At 43.8% G+C, this 19,817-nt stretch overlaps 1 protein-coding gene across 6 annotated transcripts; it reads left to right on the plus strand.

Moving 5' to 3' along the window:
• Positions 1–740: 740 nt before the first annotated feature.
• On the plus strand, positions 741–19,602 carry POPDC3 (popeye domain cAMP effector 3). Of its 6 annotated transcripts, none has more exons than XM_087775244.1 (6): positions 741–898; positions 1,253–1,523; positions 4,585–4,638; positions 9,410–10,154; positions 12,014–12,122; positions 13,045–14,205. In XM_087775244.1, exons 4-6 carry the CDS (start codon positions 9,664–9,666, stop codon positions 13,363–13,365), a joined length of 921 nt encoding a protein of 306 aa, XP_087631370.1. In that variant the 5' UTR covers positions 741–898; positions 1,253–1,523; positions 4,585–4,638; positions 9,410–9,663; the 3' UTR covers positions 13,366–14,205. The 6 variants fall into 6 exon arrangements, 5 of the variants coding, with proteins under 5 accessions (XP_087631370.1, XP_087631373.1, XP_087631372.1 ...); XR_015708314.1 differs by lacking the exon at positions 741–898 and adding an exon at positions 17,839–19,602 and having other exon boundaries at positions 1,003–1,523; positions 13,045–13,540; XM_087775247.1 differs by lacking the exon at positions 1,253–1,523.
• Positions 19,603–19,817: the final 215 nt, after the last annotated feature.

Consider the following 19,817-nt stretch of genomic DNA (forward strand, 5'->3'; position numbering starts at 1 on the left):
CTCTCTCCCTGAGACACAAAGTGATCACCAGAACAAATGCATGGCTGGTACGCCGAAGGGCTTATGTATTGACACTGTACCAACACTTTTAACGATATTGTCGTCGAGGCATATGCTTGCTCTGAAACGAAATAACTAAAAATTGTGCATAAATAGATGCACTAGTCAGGCAATGAAAGCAACCCTGACGGTACGTATCTCCCGTCTGAAGAAACATGCTGCTGGGGTGAGTAGGTGAAAGAGCAGAAAACGGTATTTTTATTTATTCCAAACCGACAGTGCCAGACAATTCAACCGGAGGCAGCGGCACCAAAGGAGCCGTCTTCCTCCGCCTGTCTCCAAAGCCGCGGGTTTTGCGTGCAAGTCCAAGCCCCAGCCAAGCGCCCGGGCTGCAGCCGCAACGGGTTTTACGGTGCCCAAGTTCAGCGGGCGGCACCGCCGCGGGCTCTGCCGCCCGTCCCGGAGGGGTCTCCGCCGCCGCCGCCGGCGCCGCCTCCTCCTCCCTCCCCTGCCCCCGGGGGAGCCCCGCGGCGGGACCGGCTGCCGGGGAGCGGAGGGGAGGGGAAGGGAGGAGGGGCGCGGCGGCACGGGCGGCAGCTCCCGCCGCCTCGGCTGCCCCGGCCTGGCGCGGCTCGGCGCGGCTCGCCTGGGGTGGCCCCGCCGCCCGCAGCCCCCCGGGGCCGGCGGGAGGCGCCTGCGCGCTGCGGCCGCTCGGTGCCGGCCCCGGAGCTGGCGCCGCCCGCAGCCTCCCGCCGGCTTCTGCCTATTTTAGTCACAGCGGCGGCTGGGTCGCCGCGGTGGGACCTGGTGCTGGCGGTGTCGGGAGCGGCAGCCTGAGCCCGTCCCGTCTAGGCGGCCGGGAAACTTTTCCGAGGGCGCGGGCAGGGACGCGGGGCAGGTAAGGGGCGCGGGCAGGGCGGGGGCCGTGCCGTGCCGTGCCAAGGCTCCGCCCGCCCCCCGCCGGCGCTGTCCGGTCGGGCAGCCCGCCGAGCGTCGCCCCGCTCTGCCCGGGGCCGCGGGGCGAGGGGGAGCCGGGGCCGCCTCCCGCCCCGCTGCGCCTCGGGGACACCCGGGGCGGCGGCGGGGACTGCCCGTCGGGGGGGGGGGGGGGGTGCCGCCCCGAGGGCTCGGCGGCCTCCTGGGCGGTGCGGGACGGGCAGTAACGCCGGGGCGGTCCGGCGGCGGTCACCGGAGCGCCCCGGTTCAGCCTCGGCTAGAAGTTGGAGCGCTTTACCCTGTCCCCTTCGTAAAGGAGCGGGGCAGGCCGCCGGCTCTTCCCCTCCCGAGGGGCCTGTCCGAAGGGAGGCTCCCCGCCGTGCGCCTCGGGGTGAGGGTGTGTTTCTGAGGAAAGCGCGGGCTCTGGTTTCTCCTCGGGCGCAGCTGCTGCCCGCTCGCCCCCGAGCCGACTGGGGGGGTCTCCGCTGTCACGACACCAGCTCGGGAGCCGGGGATTTCCTCCGCTGACCGGGGTTTGCTTCATGGGCTGCTGTTACTTGATTCTTCTCTCTCCCCATCAACCAATGGTAAGAGCAGATGAACCCTGAAATTAAGATCTAGTTTTGCCTTTGCAGTTGTTTCTTTCCAAAGATACAGCAAACGATACAAAACACTTCTTTTCCCCGAACTGTAACATTTTTTTTTCCAAACATGTTTTTCCAAACTATAATATTTTATCACATTTTCTTCAGCTGTTCTGTAAAGCTTTGTGTGCGTTTAGGCTGTCAGTCACTTTATGGGCAAACATTTTATATAGCTGATCTCTTGTAATATTGAATCATGGACCACCTGGTAGTGTTATAAAGATGTAATTGATGAAATCTGGCTTCCGGAACTGGGGCTTCTTGCCACTCTGGTGATTAATGGGAATATGACTGTATACATGCAAGTAAAAATGTCTTCAATGACCACAGCAAAACAAGAAATGGTTCCCACATCTGCAGGATTGTTGCTGTTCAGGCTTTCCACAAAGTTCTCTGTGGTGCCAAATAATAAAGTAGCTTAAAATGTCAAGTTTTTAAGAAATGCCTTGCCTGCAAAATGGCAAGTACGCTGCAAGTCCTGTAGTGAGGAGAACAGGTACTGAAACAGAAGGAAATGTGATACGGGTAATTGTGAAGGCAAAGTTTGTGGCAAGAAAACCATTCATGATGAAAGCTGAGAACAGAAAGTTTATTAAGGATTCAAGAAAAGGTTGTTAGCTGAAGCTACATTGAATCTTTTTAGTAAGCGTGCAGGCTCTTCAGAGATGAGATTTGATTTTATCATTTTAGTGTGTTCCACTGCCTTGTGAAAAAACCTCTGCTCAGTGTCTCCAGGTGACGATACAGTACCTGTAATTGGCCATGCTGCTGTTGCCCAAACAAAAGTCAGATATTGTACAGTGAACAAAGCCTCCGTTTGTGATTATATTACATGGTGAAAATAAGAATATTCTGGCTCTCATAGACAGAAAACTAATGAAAGTGATGCTAAACCAGTGCCATGTGCATGCTTCTGCCTGGTTCTGTTTTTTGTGTAAAGCCGTATGACACTTGTTCCGGTAAACCTGGGAGTAGAACTGTACTTCTAACCCCAAACCCTCCAGTAAAGATAAATCATTTCAGCAGCTCCATTAGGGCACCCTTGCTACCTTTCACCATGTTTCACTCTGGTTTAGAGCTCACGGGGTTCATAAATGCGGTGTTTCATGGCGCAGCGTGCTGTTCATCTGTTTGAACACATGGCTCGTGACACTGCTGCTCCGTAATCCAGTTGTACGTGCAGGGGTAGTGCGATGAACCAAGCCTCTGTGTTTATTTTTTGGGGAAATGAAGTTCACGTCAGGTGGTTGGTTTCATGGGAATACATTCCCGTCCAAAGGCACTACTAGACCGTACAAACTCATTTAAGCTGAGTTCTGCAGAGTTCAACTGTAGTTCATTAACACAGTTTTAAAGCACTTGTGAAATACGCATTGTAGCTGCTTTCTCTATTATTAATTTAAAAGTTGAACTGTAGAAAAGCTTGAACTTGTGCTTCACTTTGCAGTTTTTATTATAAAACACAATAATAACAGACCTTCTCAATTATTATTTGGTCAATGCTGTTCAGTGTACGAGAGCCTTGCTCAAATTTACCGAAGTGCTGGCAATCCATAGTTAGTTTAAAAAATGTCTGTCGTTCGATATTCATGTTTCCTAGGAGCAAAAGACCTTAAAAAAAAAAAAAAAAAGGAGGGAGAGGATTATTCTTCTTAGTTTGGCAGGAATACGACATGTACTTATGGTTCATCAGTTCTGATTCAAATTGGAAGAAAATCTGTAATTTTTTTTTCATATCAGATACTGTCTAGATGATAAAATAGCATCTTCAATATTGGCTTTGCAACCACAGAGGATTGCATTGTATATTTTACAGTGATAAATGAGGAATCGTTCAGGTACTGTAAGCTGTGTATAGTAAGCTGGTCTTTAAATATTTAAAGACTAAATAATAGCAGCTTCCCTGTATGCAGTGCTTCTAATGAACCTTAAACTATTCTGTATTGCTGGGGGTTTGCTTGCTTTCTTCACTTTCCCCTGCCCAGCTTTTTTCCCCCTTCTTAAAAAGATTAGTAGGAATTTGAGCAAATTGTAAGTAGAATCAGGCCTTCCCAGCTGCAGCCAAACAAGCTCGATGAATTCAAAGTCCCATGAAAGGCTCCTGTGAAAGCGCTCTGCTTTGGAGAAAGCAGTTCTGCATCTGCTGCAGCAGGGAGGCAGCAGTCAGGCCCAGCCTGGCGAGGAGGACAACCAGTCACCAGCCTCATGCCGTTGGTGGGTCTTTCACATGGACGGTTGACTTATGACTGACGTAGAGGTGGCATTGGGGTGTCTCCAGGGTTAGGCAGCAGCTGACTGAAGGGGGTTCTTGATTGAACAACCTTGAACGTGGGAGCCTAAATTCCGCCTGACTAGAGCAGGGTTTTGGCCCCGAAAAGTCCCGCTTGGCTGGTGGTTATTTCTCAGAGCTGCCCTGAAGGCGGTGAAGCACCACTGATGGTTGGATGTGCCCCAGCTGCTTGTTTAGTAGCTCTGAGCATTCCCAGAAGGATCGCTCTCCAAGGAGGTATCACTTCACATGGATGCTCTGGGGGCGAGGGTCCAGTTCAGCAATTGCAGCCTGTGCAGCTCAGGGGGGTACTGGAAGGAGTGGGAAGGGTGGGGTTTGACTGCTTTTCCTAAGGCCTGAGGTGCTTTTACCTTCCAAGTGACAGCCTGCATGCAGAGCACTGATCCAGGGGGTGAGACATAGCGATGAGACATCAGTGAGACACAGGATGCCTTCTGTGGCCCAAGGGAGTGCAAATCCATCTTCCCCCCTCCCATGAGGGTGCCCCGAGTGACTCATTTTGACTCGTGTGGGTGGGTCACTTGCTGCCCTTCTTGTTGAAGCTGTGATGTTGTGCGGAAAGGAGACTGAGGGAGGGAGAACCGCACTGCGGTCGCTCTTCGTTCTGCGATGGGGACGTTCAGCTGGGGAGCGGGATCCTGATGCTCGGCTCCCGGGGTTGCATACATGTTTCATGTTAGAGCATTCATTGATAAAACATCTCTTTCTTTGAAGAACATTGGCAGGAAGGGATGCTGGCTCTCCATGGATGAAGGTTTCTTCTGGAAGGTCTGTATGAGGCACAATTTCAGAGATATACCTGTCTTCATTGTTTTCTGTTGTCTAAAGTAGCTGCTTAGTTGGTATCTGATATAGGCTTCCAGATTTCATTGGGAAGACTAGCTATGTAACTTTCTAGGTATATACAACTTTTTTATATTAAGTAACTTAAGACAAAAGTCCAGAAGACATCGTTGTGATCATCTAATGTGACTTCCTGTAGAATAAAAAATAGAATTGTAGTAAATCAATTAATTTTTTAATAATAGCATACCCAGATTTATTTTAGGTACCAGACAGCATCCTGACTTCCGTAATTCCCAGCAAAGGAAATCTTTAAAGCCATCCCATTAATTAATTACCTTTGCTATGTATGCTTGTGGGTCTTTGTAATCCCAATACATCTAGTTTTATAGTGACTAATTATCTTGATACCTTTGTCTTTTGGATTGAGTAGTCCTTTTCTTCCTCATCCTCCTTCCATCTTCCTGAATACATGTTATGGACTGTGATGAAGCTACTGTAGCCTTCTCTACATTGCACAGGCTACGTTTTCTTGGGAAAACCATGGGTTTTCCAGTATTATAATTACTGCTTTCTCTAGGGTATAGTCTCAACAAGTTTAAGGTAAGCTGGCTTGTGTTGTTAGTTACTGTCCTAATTGCTGCATGCATGCTTTGAGCCTGGGGTGGGTTGAAGGACAGTTTATCACTGAAAATAGCTTGTTTATCTGCCCATACTTGCCTATAGGCGCATAGCCATACCTCTCTGTAGGTGCATAGCTCCTGTGACAAAAATGGGGTAAAGTACCCAGTTCTCAAGTAAATTAAAAATGTACGTAATTGGTAATTCTTTGTGGGAATAGTCCAGTGTATGGGGAAAATGCCCATTTGGGGAGGGGGAGGTTGTACTATGTGCATTTAAATTACAATATAAATTCATTGTTTTGACTGTTTTAGTATACTACTTATACAAAGTTCTAAGTTGCTGGCAGGTATTTATTTTGGAGAGTATAAGTGAAATATTCCATTTACTGCTTTGAAGCTCTAGCGAACTCATTGATTTTAACACTTTCTGATGACAGCTTAGTCCTTTCAGCAATGCTGCTGTTTGTTTTGCAGAAGTCCATGCTGCTGTATATTGCTCACATTTCTAGTCTGGGCTAATTTTTCCCAGCACTTGATCTGCTTCTGCTGGCGAGGGTGGGAGATGTGGTGGGGCAGAACACCCAGAAGCATCTCAGTAATTCAGCCTATGTTGGCAGGGCATGTCTCCTTCCTGAGCTGGGAGGAGACCTCTTCCACGCACCTCTGGCTCTGGCAGCCTACAGATGTCAATGTTGTGTTACTCTGAATGCGGTAGTCACATAGCAGAGACCGTGCTTGCGCATGGTGCTTCTTCTTCTCCTTAGGCAGGGGACGGAGTAGCAACTATGCAACATTTACTTGGGGAAGATACAGTTCTTCAGGCTTATAATCAAAGATACCTACTTTAAATGCAGTTTCCCACTGAAGTTTGCCTGATCACCACTGTCGAATGAGCCTGTAGTGGTAACTGTTCACCACAGAAAGGACAGCTGAAGCAGGACATCAAACAAGGCCACGTCAGTTGGCATGTTCCCTGTCCTGGCAGCTGAGCATGCCAAAACATCTCAGTGAAAGGATGGTGTCCCCTCTGGGTGCTTACAAACCACACTAATGTGGGCACTTTGTAGATGGGTCCTCAGTGGAGGATGACTCAGAGTTGCTACCACAGCTGTTTGGTTTTTTGGTTTGGGGGATTTTTCTCCCCCCAGCCCTGCTTGCAGTAGATGAATGGCTTAATTAGAGTGACTGTTCTGAAGCCCTCAAGGGTTTAAATTTTGGATTTGTAGGAACTGTAAAGAAAAATGTGAAAGGCCTTATCTAGCACTAAATACCAATCAAAATTAGAAATTTTACTATGCTTAGGCCCATATATACTACTGTCTCTGCTCTATTTAATACTTCATAAAAAAAACTACCAACAATTTTTAGCTCCCAAATCTTAGAATAATTTCTTGATGAAAAAGAGCTGGATCTTCTCTTTCTGCCTGCAGTTCACTGGCAGCAAGCATGCCTGCTCTTCACCATAGCCCTGAGAAACCAGCTCCATTTAGTAGTAGGCTTCGTCAGTATTTCCAGAGGGTTTGGTTTTGCCTGCACACCTTATGTAGCTCAGGAGGGTGTCGTGTTGGTGAGGCTGTATTCTGTGCTAGCGCTGGCCTCCCTCCTTTGCCCTTCCTCTTGCCCGGGTGGAGGGAGGCCCCCTCCAGCCTGGGTGATGCTGTAGCACGGTAAAAGTTCTCATTGTGCAGCACTACTGAAATAAGTGGGAATTTTGCATGCAGTGGTTTTGGAAGACAGGTCCCATTCCAAAAATAAACAGTTACAAATACAGGACAGTTTTTTCCAGGGCTTTGGTTTTGTGTATGATGACCCTCTGTCTGTGTCCTAGTGGTGTGCTGTTCTTCCCAAATTATTTTGACCCATCTTGTCATGAATAGGTGTTTTACAGCAATGCTGTGAGCTGTAGTGTGGGGAGACTCTGAATGCCATAAGCAAATTGGAAATGGAACATAAATTTTGTGAAATTATTGCAACATCATGTGAAGCTATTGCAATGTGTGACTTTACATGACAAAAAGACATTGGTAATGGAAAGTAGATTACAGTACGGATCCACAGTGCTTTCGTTTGTGGCATGCATATAGCTTCCCATGTAACTTCTCAGTCACGGTTCCATTCAAAACACTGAATTGTTTGTAAAAAATAGGGTCTTCATGAGAACTGCTCAGAGCAAAACGTTGGCAATAGGGTAGAAGTATTAACAATAATCCAAAATCACCGTTATCAATGGTTCTATTTTAAAAAACAAACAAACGAAACTTCTGCTGCCGATTTTTGACTGTACAGTGGAACTGCTGACTGGATTCAGAACACAGCGTCTGGGAGCTGCATGTTCCAGTTTTATTTTCTTTTGGTTCAGAAATCTTACCCCTTGATCACAGAAGTACTGCCTAAAATTCCTCATGCTCTTACCATGCCTAGGTAACTTCTTCGTAGCTGATGCTGTTCTCATCTCCCATTCTCCAAGGGCTAAATCCTGCATCCGCGGGGAATCCTGTACCAGAGAAGAGTATTTGGGTAGAGAGACAAACAGAAAAGCTTATAGTTACAAACTACCTCGTTCTTGTAATGCTGGTTCTTCCACTACAGCAGGATATTGAGCATTTTAATTTGGAGAGATTCCGTGCTCTTTAGCTCTGATATTTTTATGGGTCAGTGACTTCCCTATGGCCACTCCCAGAGAGGGAGAGCTCTCCTCCTAACCTTTTCCTCTGAACTGTGCCGCTCAGTTGTTTAGGATTTTATGTCTTCATTTAGCATTAGTGTTTTTGAATCATGGAATTAATGTTGGGACTTGAATAAACTTGAAAGAAGTAAAGCTGTAGCAGCTAGGAAATGTGATATGACTTTGCTTTATTAATTTCTTAGACCTGTCACTGTAAAAAAAAAAAAAAAAACAAAAAAAAAAACCACCACCACTGAAAGCCTTGCTGAATGATGTTGGATGCTTCACTGCACCAGCAGTATTTTTTAAGTATTGACTTCTGTGGCTCTTGGGGGGAAAAAAACCAACCAAACAAACAACTACCTTTGATATTCTAGACAATCTAATAATTTAGATAGCAAGATATTTCTTAGCATCCCTGCTGTTTTACCAGGAAAAGAACCAGACGGTTAAAGACTTTGGTGGGTTTCAATCATGATGACACTACTGATAGAGTCTGGCTTTGCAATTTCTACCATGTCTAATCTGACACTGAAGCATGTTTTTTTACTTTAAAAGGCAGACATAGAAAGCTGGGTTTGATTTTTTTTTTTTTAAATTTATTTTGGTTTTTTTCATGCTTCTTGGTTGTGTATTTTAGTTTTTATTTAACTCTTAGGAATACATTATATGCAAGCAAAGAGCATGTTTAACGTTTTACACTGTTGAACACTAAAATTATGTGGTCCGTGGCATGAAATTATACAAGGTAGAACTTTGAATATTATAAAATTGCTTTGTAAATGCCCTTTGAGAAGTATTTTGCAGAACTACTTACTTCATGTTCTAATAACATAATCTGTATAAAGCTGCCTTTAAGCTTTGTAGTCTTCCTTATACATGACAGCTTTTTGCCTGTCATCCTTGGAGTAGAAAAGACCATCCCTCGTGATACTTGGGTTTCCCTTATTGTGGTGTTTGGGGATGTCATTTGTTGTCTCCGGGGTCAGAGCAGCCTGGCTCAACTCATTAATGATAACAGAAAGGCAAAGGAGGGAAAGGAGAGCGGTTTGACAGAAACCCAGAGTGAGATGGAGGAGGTGAACAAGAGACAAGAGTTCACTGTCTCTTCTTGTTCAAGAGCTAGGTAAGGCATTAAATGAGACTCGCAGGTGGCAGGTTCAGGACCAACAAATGCAGCTACTTTCTCAGCAGTTAGGCCGTGGAAAGACTTGTCACAGGATGCTGTGGATGTGATGTACAGGTTTACATTGATTCAGCGGCGATTTGACAGTTGCTACAGGGTTCATAGATACAGAAACATGATCTTCAGTTGAATGAATATTAAGGTTTGATCCTGGAATTACAGGGCTACAAGGGGAATTGGATGACTGTAATGCAGTCTGTGGTTTTAGACAATAAAAGCTTTGTAGAGTATAATTGATGAAAATCATTTTATAAGTAATTTGTCTTTTCTTCACTTGTCCAGATCAGATAAAACTACAGATGACATGGCCGAAGTCAAGACAACACATGAACTGATGAGAAACAGCATTGCCTTTTGAGAACTTTAGCCTCCTAGTTGCTGGAAATCCTAAGTGCAACTTTACTGCCAAAAGAGACCCTGACATTATGTGATCATTCAGCAGAGTTTGCAAGAATGGAAAAGCAAAGGACCCCACTAGCTGTATCGCATAAATAAAAATTTCCAAGATTCAGCCAAATCAAAAAATTATTCCAGCCATGGGAGAAAATGCAAGTTTTTGGGAAAGTTTGATATATGCACATCCTACCTGTACCACCTGGAAGCAAGAGGCAGAGGGATCTATCTACCACCTAGCCAGTATTCTCTTTGTTGTGGGCTTCATGGGTGGAAGTGGATTCTTTGGGCTTCTCTATGTCTTCAGCTTGCTTGGATTGGGCTTTCTCTGCTCTTCTGTTTGGGCTTGGCTGGATGTCTGTGCTGCTGATATATTCTCCTGGAATTTTATACTGTTCACTATATGCTTCGTGCAGTTCATATACGTTACCTACCAAGTTCGGAGTGTTTCCTTTGACAGAGAATTCCAGGAACTCTACAGCGCTCTTTTCCAGCCTCTGGGAATTTCCTTGACTGTCTACAGGAAGATCGTCTTGTGCTGCGATGCAGAAGTGGTTACCCTGGAGAAGGAACACTGTTACGCCATGCAGGGCAAAACACCTATTGATAAACTGTCCTTGCTTGTGTCAGGCAGGTTTGTATTGGCTTGTTCAGACTTACTGCAAATATCTTTTTTTCTTCCTCCTTCTTGAAAATGTAAGAAAAAAAATTTGTGTATTGTTTGTTCGTTTTCCAGTACAATATATTAAATATTAATGCAAGTAATATAAATATTAATAGGCTAAATACACTTGTCTAAGACAGCACTAGCATAAAAACACTAAGCACAAAATCTGTAATGGCTTAAAGAAAAGGATTTTAAATCATTCTTTTCCAGACCACTGTATCATAGCACTTAACAGGTTAGGCAGATAAAGGGAACAAATGTCCGCCTCAGTCTTCAGGCTATGGTTTGCTATCTGTCTACTGCCTAGCTGATGAACACAGCATCTGTCTTATTTTTCCTCTTCTAGTATCATCTGAAACAGGACTAAGAGGTAGTTATGAAACTGAATATACAGAGATAAAATCTGTTTAATAGAGATCTTGACTTCGATACAGATTGTATTTGGTTGCTTTCTTGGGGGTGGGGGAAGGGAGGCAGTAAGGGAGAGGAGAAGGCCTAAAAGCGCCCTTCCATTACAAGGGGACATAGTCGAGCCCTGTCAAGATTTGCAGAACTGAGTCTACAGTTACTGTATACTGTGGCTCTTAGACCCTGAGGCAATAAATCCACCTGCTTGTACTCCTTGCTTACTGGAGACCCTTCTGGCAATCTTGCTGATGCTTTCCTGAAGGGAAATGCTGGCTTTTGTACTGTATACAAAGTGGTATACCAAAGACCAATATGTACAAAGACCACCACAAGAGTAGATGGGATACCCAGAAATGATGGCCATGGTCTGTCTTTGATGGGACACTTCGTAGATGCATTTTGACAGCCTGCTGCACGGACAGACAGAATTTGTAGACAGCTTGAAGCTCAGCTGATTTAGGACTACTTGCAATGAACAATATGGATTTTAAGTAGTTGTCCCTAGTGACAGCCCGGTTCAGAGCATTCTTGGGAGCTGTCTAGAAAGTACCACGTGGAGGTTGCTTTTGGTCATAGTCATGCTGAAGGAGAGCATCCTTCTACATGCCCAGCCAGTTAGTAACCATGCAGGGAGTTCCTGCTACCCTCCTTCGTGCAGTATAGGGCTGCTGCTTCTGATTTTGCAAGAAGCATTAATCTCGGTGCAGAGCAGATGTAAAAAGGGGACTCCTACAGCTTGCTTTTCTTCTTTTAGCTCATGAGGTTCAAGCGTACATTTCCTGCTTGTGTGCCTTCAAACTTAAGTATGATTTAAAAAGTAGAATGAAAATATTTCTTTGTCATCTGCAGAAGGCCACAGCATTCACACAGAGATCCCATACCTTCATGCTGTTCTCCTGGCTCCGGAGACAGTCCTGTGGCAATGTAATTCCTGTTAAACATTGAGAGAGCCCTACCTAATGCATGCCATGGGGAACTCCTACTTCCCACTCCCTGTATTTGCCACTTTGTTCCCTCTAAAATGCCTATTTGCTAAACCTAGAAGTGTATCCTGTGCCTTTCAAGTGAAGGAGGCAAACAGTGTGTGCATTGGTCTTTCACCTCTCCAGTGCACGCTGGCCTTTTCATGACAAGGCTTGCATGTTGCTGCACGGACCTGCCCCAGAGAGAATAATATGACTTGAATAAGGCCTGGAAAGATTTCCATTTCAGTTGCAGGATTGTCTTGTATTCTCTTTCAACTGGCCTGATCAAGTTGTGTTCAAAAATATGATTAGGATACTGTTGGCCAGTGATTGCTTTTTCATGCTCTCAGAGCTATATTTAAAGTCCTCACATAGTAGAAATAACACATTCTTGTTGCAGTCGTTGCTGCTGTACAGGTAGTACTAACAAATTAACACATCTTATCTTGGTAGGATCAGAGTGACAGTTGATGGGGAGTTTCTGCATTATATTTTTCCTCTTCAATTTCTGGATTCTCCTGAATGGGATTCACTGAGGCCCACAGAAGAGGGAATTTTCCAGGTAAAAATAGGGGGCGGGGTTTGAATACTATGGAAAACTGGTCAAGTGCTAATTGGTAAACTTCATTTAGTTGTGGGTTTTGTTTGTGAAATTACACAAACAAGTGGCATTCTGCTGGTTTGGGGAGGGAAGTCCTCTTTACCCGCTGGACCGGTTGTGCTGTTTGTATCTTCTTTCTGTTTGCATCTTTTCGTTACAAAAACTGGGGTTTTTTTAAAGCTAATCTGGAAGGTGGACTCTGTTTGCGTTCTTTGGCTGTGCTAAATCCCAGCCCTGAGAAACCAGGTTTGCGGGAGGTGGGTGGAAGCTGGTGCTGGAGAGGCTTCCCTGTGGGAGGTGAACTGGAGAGCCCGTGCTGGGGACAGGTGTGCCTGTGGTGCAGCTTGGCACGGGGGGACAGCGTGGGACACGGTGCCCATCGGGGCTGCCTCCTGTCATCCCTGAGCCCTCCCACTGCTGTCACTGGACCGACACGCTAGCTGCTGCCTGTGTGGGATCTGATGTCTCCTGTCACGAGGACAAACGGCATTTGTCAAGAGCTTTCTTTAGACCTGCCTTTCCAGCTGGGGCTGCCGAGAGCGAAGCAGGGAGTGCAGGGCCGAGGCCGGGGCGCACCGGCAGCGTGCATCCTGGCTGGGGCTGCCGTTCAGCGCGAGCAGAGGCATACTGTCACTGAGGCTGACAAGATACAACCTTTCGGTCCATTCCCCATCACCCTTCTCACTTGTCTTTGCCGTACAGTAGACCTCGCAGAGCGCTCTGGCTGGATTAAATGGCTTTAATTGCAGTAGGTGCAAAGACGCAGTGTACGTTACAGACGCAGCCTGCGTGCCTGCTGAGAGAGAGGGGATGCTTTCTGAGCGAGGGCAGCAGCGGCAATATCACTGCCTTATCTAGCTAATTTTAATTTTCTTTTCTATAGGTAACACTTACAGCAGAGACAGATTGTCGGTACGTGGCCTGGAGGAGAAAGAAGCTGTATCTGCTGTTTGCTAAACACCGTTTCATCTCCCGCCTGTTCTCAATTTTAATTGGGAGCGACATTGCTGAAAAACTGTATGCCTTGAATGACAGAGTGCACGTGGGGAAAGGCTTTAGGTACGACATTCGGTTACCGAACTTCTACCACGTTTCGCTGCCAGAGACCCCTCCGGTGCAGCCCTCCCACCACCTACAGAGGGGGTCCCCCCGGCGCAAGCCCACGGGGGTTAGAAACTGCGACTCCTTCAGCACACAGTCTTAGGAAGGAAAACTCTGCTGCAGCCGTTCCCCGAAGCGATGAGGGGAAATGCAAAGTGGTGAAGGAGAAGAGCAGAAGGATGAAGCAGAATGAGACCCAGTCAAGCCAAATTTGACTGACAAGTGCCATTTACTTTCATTGGAGTAGCTTGAATTCTTCCTCTCTTTAGAGCCAGCAGGTTGGCTTCTGCATTTTGACTGTTTGTGCAATATGTTTAGTTTCTGTTGATTCTTTTGTTGATCTTCATCTCCTTACGTTTGGAGGAAAACAAATCCTGACAGGCTGAAGTTGTATTGTAATTGTGGTGGCCTCTGTGTTGTGTTTTTAAAAAAAACAAACCCACAGTATTTGTAAGTATACTTTCTCAAAATTATTTGCCATAATGAAGTATAGTCAGTATAGTCAATGAAAACAAGTAAGTTGTCTTCAAAATATAGCAACTTGCTTGTAACATTCATATTTATGCCACGTGAACAGCGTCTCAATTAACATGAAGAATATTGCAGAAAAAGACAAGAGACGAATTGTATTGGTTTTGTTTTTTAAAGAAATGAAAGATTTTGAAATGCACAGCAAGATTCTTAAAAAACAAACAAAAGAAAATGACACATTCTGTCCCATGGGCGATGGGTTTCTCTGACTGTCCTAAAGAGGTATTATCTGAAAACAAACATAAATGTAATTGCTGGCATTAGAAAAGTATAGCAGTTGTACACTGCTGCAAATACAGCTTAGGGAAACGATTGTGTAGTGTTTCTGATAGAATGTGATGCTATAGGACCTAGGCTTCCACGGTGTCAGTGCCATTCGTGACATGTACAATAAATACTGTTAATCAATCAACTGCCAACCCATTGGAGTTTGTTTTACAATATTCTTTTTAGCCAGGTTTGTCAGGATGAAACTAAGAAACGGCCGCAGCAATAAATACAATTTTTAACCGAAACATTCTTGTTTAGCTTCCAGAGTCGCTTTTCTGTGCCTATGAAACTCTTGATTTAAAAGGTATTCTCTCCCTAATTCTGTGTGTTTTAATGGCGTAAGGGAGCACCAGCTCACGCTTCGGTAGGAGAAAGCTGGTTTCGACCCTTGAGGTCACTGTGCCTTTGGGGAGAAGTGTCTGAATGTCTTTGCTAACTCACCTTCCTGCTGCTGTGCCTGATGCCTGCCAGTAATCAAAAAATAAGAAGCATTACTATTTTATGAGACTGTATTGCTGCTTGGTAGATGACATTTTTAATATTTTAAAATTGCTGGACTGTTTGGTAGGACACCCATTGTGTGTTTCTGTCTGTGTGGGTATACGTACGAGTTTAGATCTTGGAAGTTGTTGCTGGAGGACTTAAAATAATGATACAACCGCATGCTTGAAAGATAATCATGCAGTATATATAAGAAAGCTATTAGAAGTGATATGAAACACCACCTGTTTGAAGGACTTTCTGTGTAGAGCAGGTAACGTTGTGTGAGTTTTGCTTTTAGCTTTATGTCCTTTTCCCAGAGAGGAAAATCTGCCAAACATAAATACCATAGCATGCAATGTGATAATCCCCAAATCCTTCTAATAACCCTTCCACGCGATGTATTCTGTACGTATTCCTTTAATGTGTGAAGTCCCTGAGTCACAAAGCTACTTTGTCTTGGTCAAAAGAGAATTGAAAAAATGTACTTTTCATGGTTAAGGGCCAGGATAGCAGGCTACCTGACCCCTTGGTATGACTCACCACAGGTATTCTCATGTAACTTCAGCGCTGTGATTAGTATCATGTCTTATTTGTCGGCGGTGCCGGGTGCCTGAGGGGGGTAAGAAGTGCATCATCTCTCGTGGATGTGGTCACTTAGGCTGCGCCTCATGATCCCTGCTCCGCTTCACCTGGCCGGGCTGCTCTGAAAACCTTATGCTGTTAAAAACCTGTGAAAAAACACAGGTGATTTAAAAATAGTCCCCCATCTCTCATTCTGATGAAATAACATGAATTTATAAATTTCTCATGCTATAATATGTTGGGCCAATATGAGGCTTATACTTAATGTTTTATGTGTTAAAAATCTAAAAACATAAAAACATTATAGTCTAGAAACATAAAAGAGATTATTCTAGATTTAGGCGTAATATAAATCATTGATTAACGCTCTCGTTGGTTTTCTTGAATATATGGGCTTGACCCATATATTCAAGAAAACTTGCCTTAACTTAAATAAGATCAGCATTTAATAAACTAGTATGATCATCTTCACCTTCAAAATAAGGCCAAGGAGTCTTGCCCACGCAATTTCTGTATCAAGCCTGTATATTCTATTTAAACTGTAGCATAATGCTTAGAAAGATAACTGCTCTGGGGTGATGGGTGCTTCGTTACGTACTTCGGTAATTTTTACTTCTTTGTGACTGGTGCGTGCCTTAGTTTCAGCCTGGTTTCCACCCACAGTCCTCTGTGATGCTTTTCTCTGCTGGAATCAGTTACTATCAGAAATCTCTACTAGGACGTGTCTGAGTCAATATCTGAACGTACTCTTAGCTAATCTTGTTTAGCTTTTGCTACTGTGCTTTTTGGGCTTTGAGTCACTTTTTAAAAATTGTTTCCAGTTTTCCAGCATCTGTTTGAGTCATGACTAGCAGAACACTTCAGCTGTAGAATCCAGGGCATATATATCTACAATAATATAAGTACACACAAAATCACTGGAAGCGAGACAGCAAGTGCTCTCCACCCCTGTTTTTTTTATCTTGACAGCACTTCTAAAATGTACTGTAAAATGCGCTCTGGTATGTGACTCATAAACCAATGTTTTGGGAGAGCTGTATAATCTACCTATTATTTCACTGATGTCAGTGAAATAATACAAGCTTTTGTGATATCATATACACCCAGTCATTAGAGAGTTAGGGTTGTTCAGCCTGGGGAGACCTTATGGCAGCCTTTCAATACTTAAACGGGGCTTATAAGAAGGATAGGGGCAGAGTTTTTAGTAAGGGCTGTAGTGATAGGACAAGGAGTAATGTTTTTAAACTAAAAGAAGGTAGATTCAGACTAGATACAAGGAAGAAATTTTTTACGAGGGTGGTGGAACACTGGAGCGGGTTGCCCAGAGAGGCTGTAGATGCCCCGTCCCTGGAAACATTCAAGGACAGGTTGGATGGGGCTCTGAGCAACCTGATCTAGTTGAAGATGTCCCTGCTTATTGCAGGGACTTTGTATGAGATGACCTTTAAAGGTCCCTTCCAACCCAAACCATTCTGTGATCCTATGATTATTTATAGGTTAGTAAACATTTGGAGCTAGCTGAAGCTCTGACTTGAGCATCATCCAATTTATGCCTATGTTACTACTCAGGAATGACTATCAGTGAGGTGGTCAGGCTCCTTCATAATCGGTTTAAGTGAACGGATACTTGAGTCCATGGTGCTTTGTGAATTGAGGACACTATCAACGAATCCTTTTCTTGATCTGCAGTGATTCCCCTTTACTCACATTTTACATTTTTAACAGTTCCGTAATCTTCTATGGGGTTATGTCTATGTTTGCATACTGTTATAGGTAAGAGTGGCAGAATCTGGCAGATGCTAGGCAATGTTTTCAATCCATCATGCAACTCCACTCAAAACTACAGAACAACCAGCGAGAACGTACCCAACGTACTGTTGTAACTAATAACGCTATGCAAGGCAAATTATAAGTGCTTAATGAAAAAGATTATTTTATGCAGTTGCCTATGATAATAGAGGCTGGACTTGGTGACTGAGAAGGGCCATGCCGGTCCTAAATTTTCAAGAATTGATTGCCCTGCAACAAACCAGCAAATGTGATAGTGATCAAAGTAAACTCAGTCATGGAAAGAATGATGGCAAATGATACGTATAGATATATGACCTCCGCTAAGATAAAGCTGGGAAAGCTGAGTACATGCTTGGGAGAAATTGTATAGTTTTGCCACACCACAAAAAAAAGGCATATGCTTGCAGTAATTAAATAATATGTTGATGCTACATTTCCAGCAAAAAAGTGCTCTACGGTTTTCAATTATGGTAAATGATAAATATAAGACATATTTGGGCTCAATATACATGAAAAATTAAAATACAATGTTGTACTGCTCATATAAACAGGTCTTGCAAACCATGTGTTAAAAATGAAACAAATCTGTAGCTATTTAGATAGAAGAAAACTATTCAACTAGAAAAGGAAATAATATCTATTTGCTGAATTCAGGCATTAACAGATTAAATATATTTCTTTCTATTCCTGTAATAATTGAATGCATATTCTTCTGCACCAAAATGTTACTGTATAACAGATATTTTTTACAGTACAACAAAATAAATACCTTCTTAAGCTGATTTGTTAATCCCTCTCAAAAATACTTACTTTGATTACATTAATATGCATAAAAATACAATAGGTTCAGGACTCCCAAGGGAAAGCACCCATTTTTTTTTCTGTTTGACTAATTCACATTAACTTTTCTTTCTTGTAGATTTTTTTGTGTGTGTCTGCAGTTTCTGCTTACTCCAATTCTACTTCCGCGTGAATCAAAACAGTTAATTGAACTTTGCATGTAAATCAAGCCACCTCATCCTGATGAATGAAACCGTCTAGCTGGAGCTTCATCAGTAGGAGTGTGTGGGAGAAAGGCAGCGCAAGCACGTCATGTGCCAGCCCTGGGATTCAGGGTCGCGTCCCAAACCGCCGCTGGCAAAGCCCTTCTAGAGGGTGGTTCTGCCAGCAGAGGGTTTGGACCCAAATCATCACTCTGCAAGCCACAGATGATGTTAAACGTCGTCATGGACCGGGAAAAAGATGGGACATTCCCAAAAGCTTGTGGGAGTGGAAGGATTTTGTAGCAGTTATTCTTCTGCTGTGGATTCCCAGGCAATTTCATTCAGTCACCAGTTCCACCACAGCTCCTAATTTAAGGGATCTGTGGTGTATTGTGGGGACAGGACTATTTCCCTACCTCGGTAGGGTTTTGAAGATAAATGATGATAAAAGACAGATGATTAATAACTTGGACACTAAAGTCATATAAATAAACAGTTGCAATAAAATAGTGGTAGATAACTATTTTAGCAGTGAATCTCATAGTTTTCATTGTATCCACTCGTAATCCACTCCACTCAAATTTGTCTAAAGCCTGGGGGATATAGTAATTTTCTGGGAGTAAGGTACCTTAGGCTGAGAAAGACACTGAAGCCAAAAATCCCATTTCATGGATAAATGCTCTAACTGTGTCATTGTATAGAAGTGGGCAGCACCATCACCTTCTGTAGCAACCACGTCACAGGCAAGCATTAAAGTGTCTCAGATCTGTGAAAGGAGGTGAGTGGGTCCCCGTCCCCAGGCAGGGATTCTGGCTGGGTGACCCTGAGTAGCTGGTGGCCTGCCGGAGCCAGGGCTCGGTGGGGGTGAGGCACACATCTCTGTTTAGCCTTTCCCATGTGTAGGTTTTAGTGACTCCTAAGAAGCGTCCAGGACAATCTAGATACCCAGCACTGGGTCTGGACTTCCAGAGGCCAACTGTAGGACATGGTAGGACAAGGGTAGGATACCAGCAGGTGAGCTATGGGGTGGGTTTAAAACACGTTAGGTATGACCCTGTATCTTCCCATATGCCTTCTCTTACACTGGGGTAAACACAACTTATCCCGTAACAAAAGTGAGACAGGCCAGTTCACATCTGCTAGGATATAGAAGGATGAGTATCAGCAGTTACCATAAAATAGCTGGTAATTCTTACTGCGCTGTGTTCATTTAACTCGTTCATGTTAAAAATCCTTAAAAATTTTAGTGAATCCAGTCGTAGCAGATATTCTATTTTACTAAGGGATTTAGCCTAGATAAAATATTTTGAATACTTTTTTTGAATATGAAGCAAAACTGTCCTGTTTTCATTTACGAAAAGGTCGGCTCCTCTCAGATGACCTTTTTAAGCAGATCTCCATAGTGAGGTGAACGGGAGTACTTCTTAAAAACCAGTCATATAGCACCGCTATCTGTTTTTTACTTTTTTCTTGTTCTGTTATGGCTTTTCAAAAACATAGTGTCCTTTCAGTATACATGTTCATATTTTAAAGAACTAAGGAGTAATTATTAGTAAGAAAAAACACAATAGATACTGATATTCTGAAATCAGATATGGAACATAAAACATTTTTATACTGGTTTTGGTTTTACAAATCATTAGTACTTTTCTCTTTACCATAGTCATTGCCATTTTAGTTCTGAAACCGCTTTATACAGTGGTGTGTGTACTTAAGCTAATACTACACGCAAAAGCAATAATCATATATATATTATCTGTATGTTTACTGCGGTCTGTATCCCTGTTTTTAACCCTATATAATAGGGGTCTGTTTGTTGCTTTTTTCTTTACTGAACAGAGAAGTATAATAAACATTCCTCAGAAGACTGGTCTTATTTATTCGTTGAAATTAGAGGAAACTTTTTTTATTTAAT

Source organism: Nipponia nippon, unplaced genomic scaffold (genome assembly GCF_047370975.1).
Source record: "Nipponia nippon isolate SJK-2023a ecotype South Korea unplaced genomic scaffold, ASM4737097v1 scaffold_4, whole genome shotgun sequence".
NCBI lineage: Eukaryota > Metazoa > Chordata > Aves > Pelecaniformes > Threskiornithidae > Nipponia > Nipponia nippon.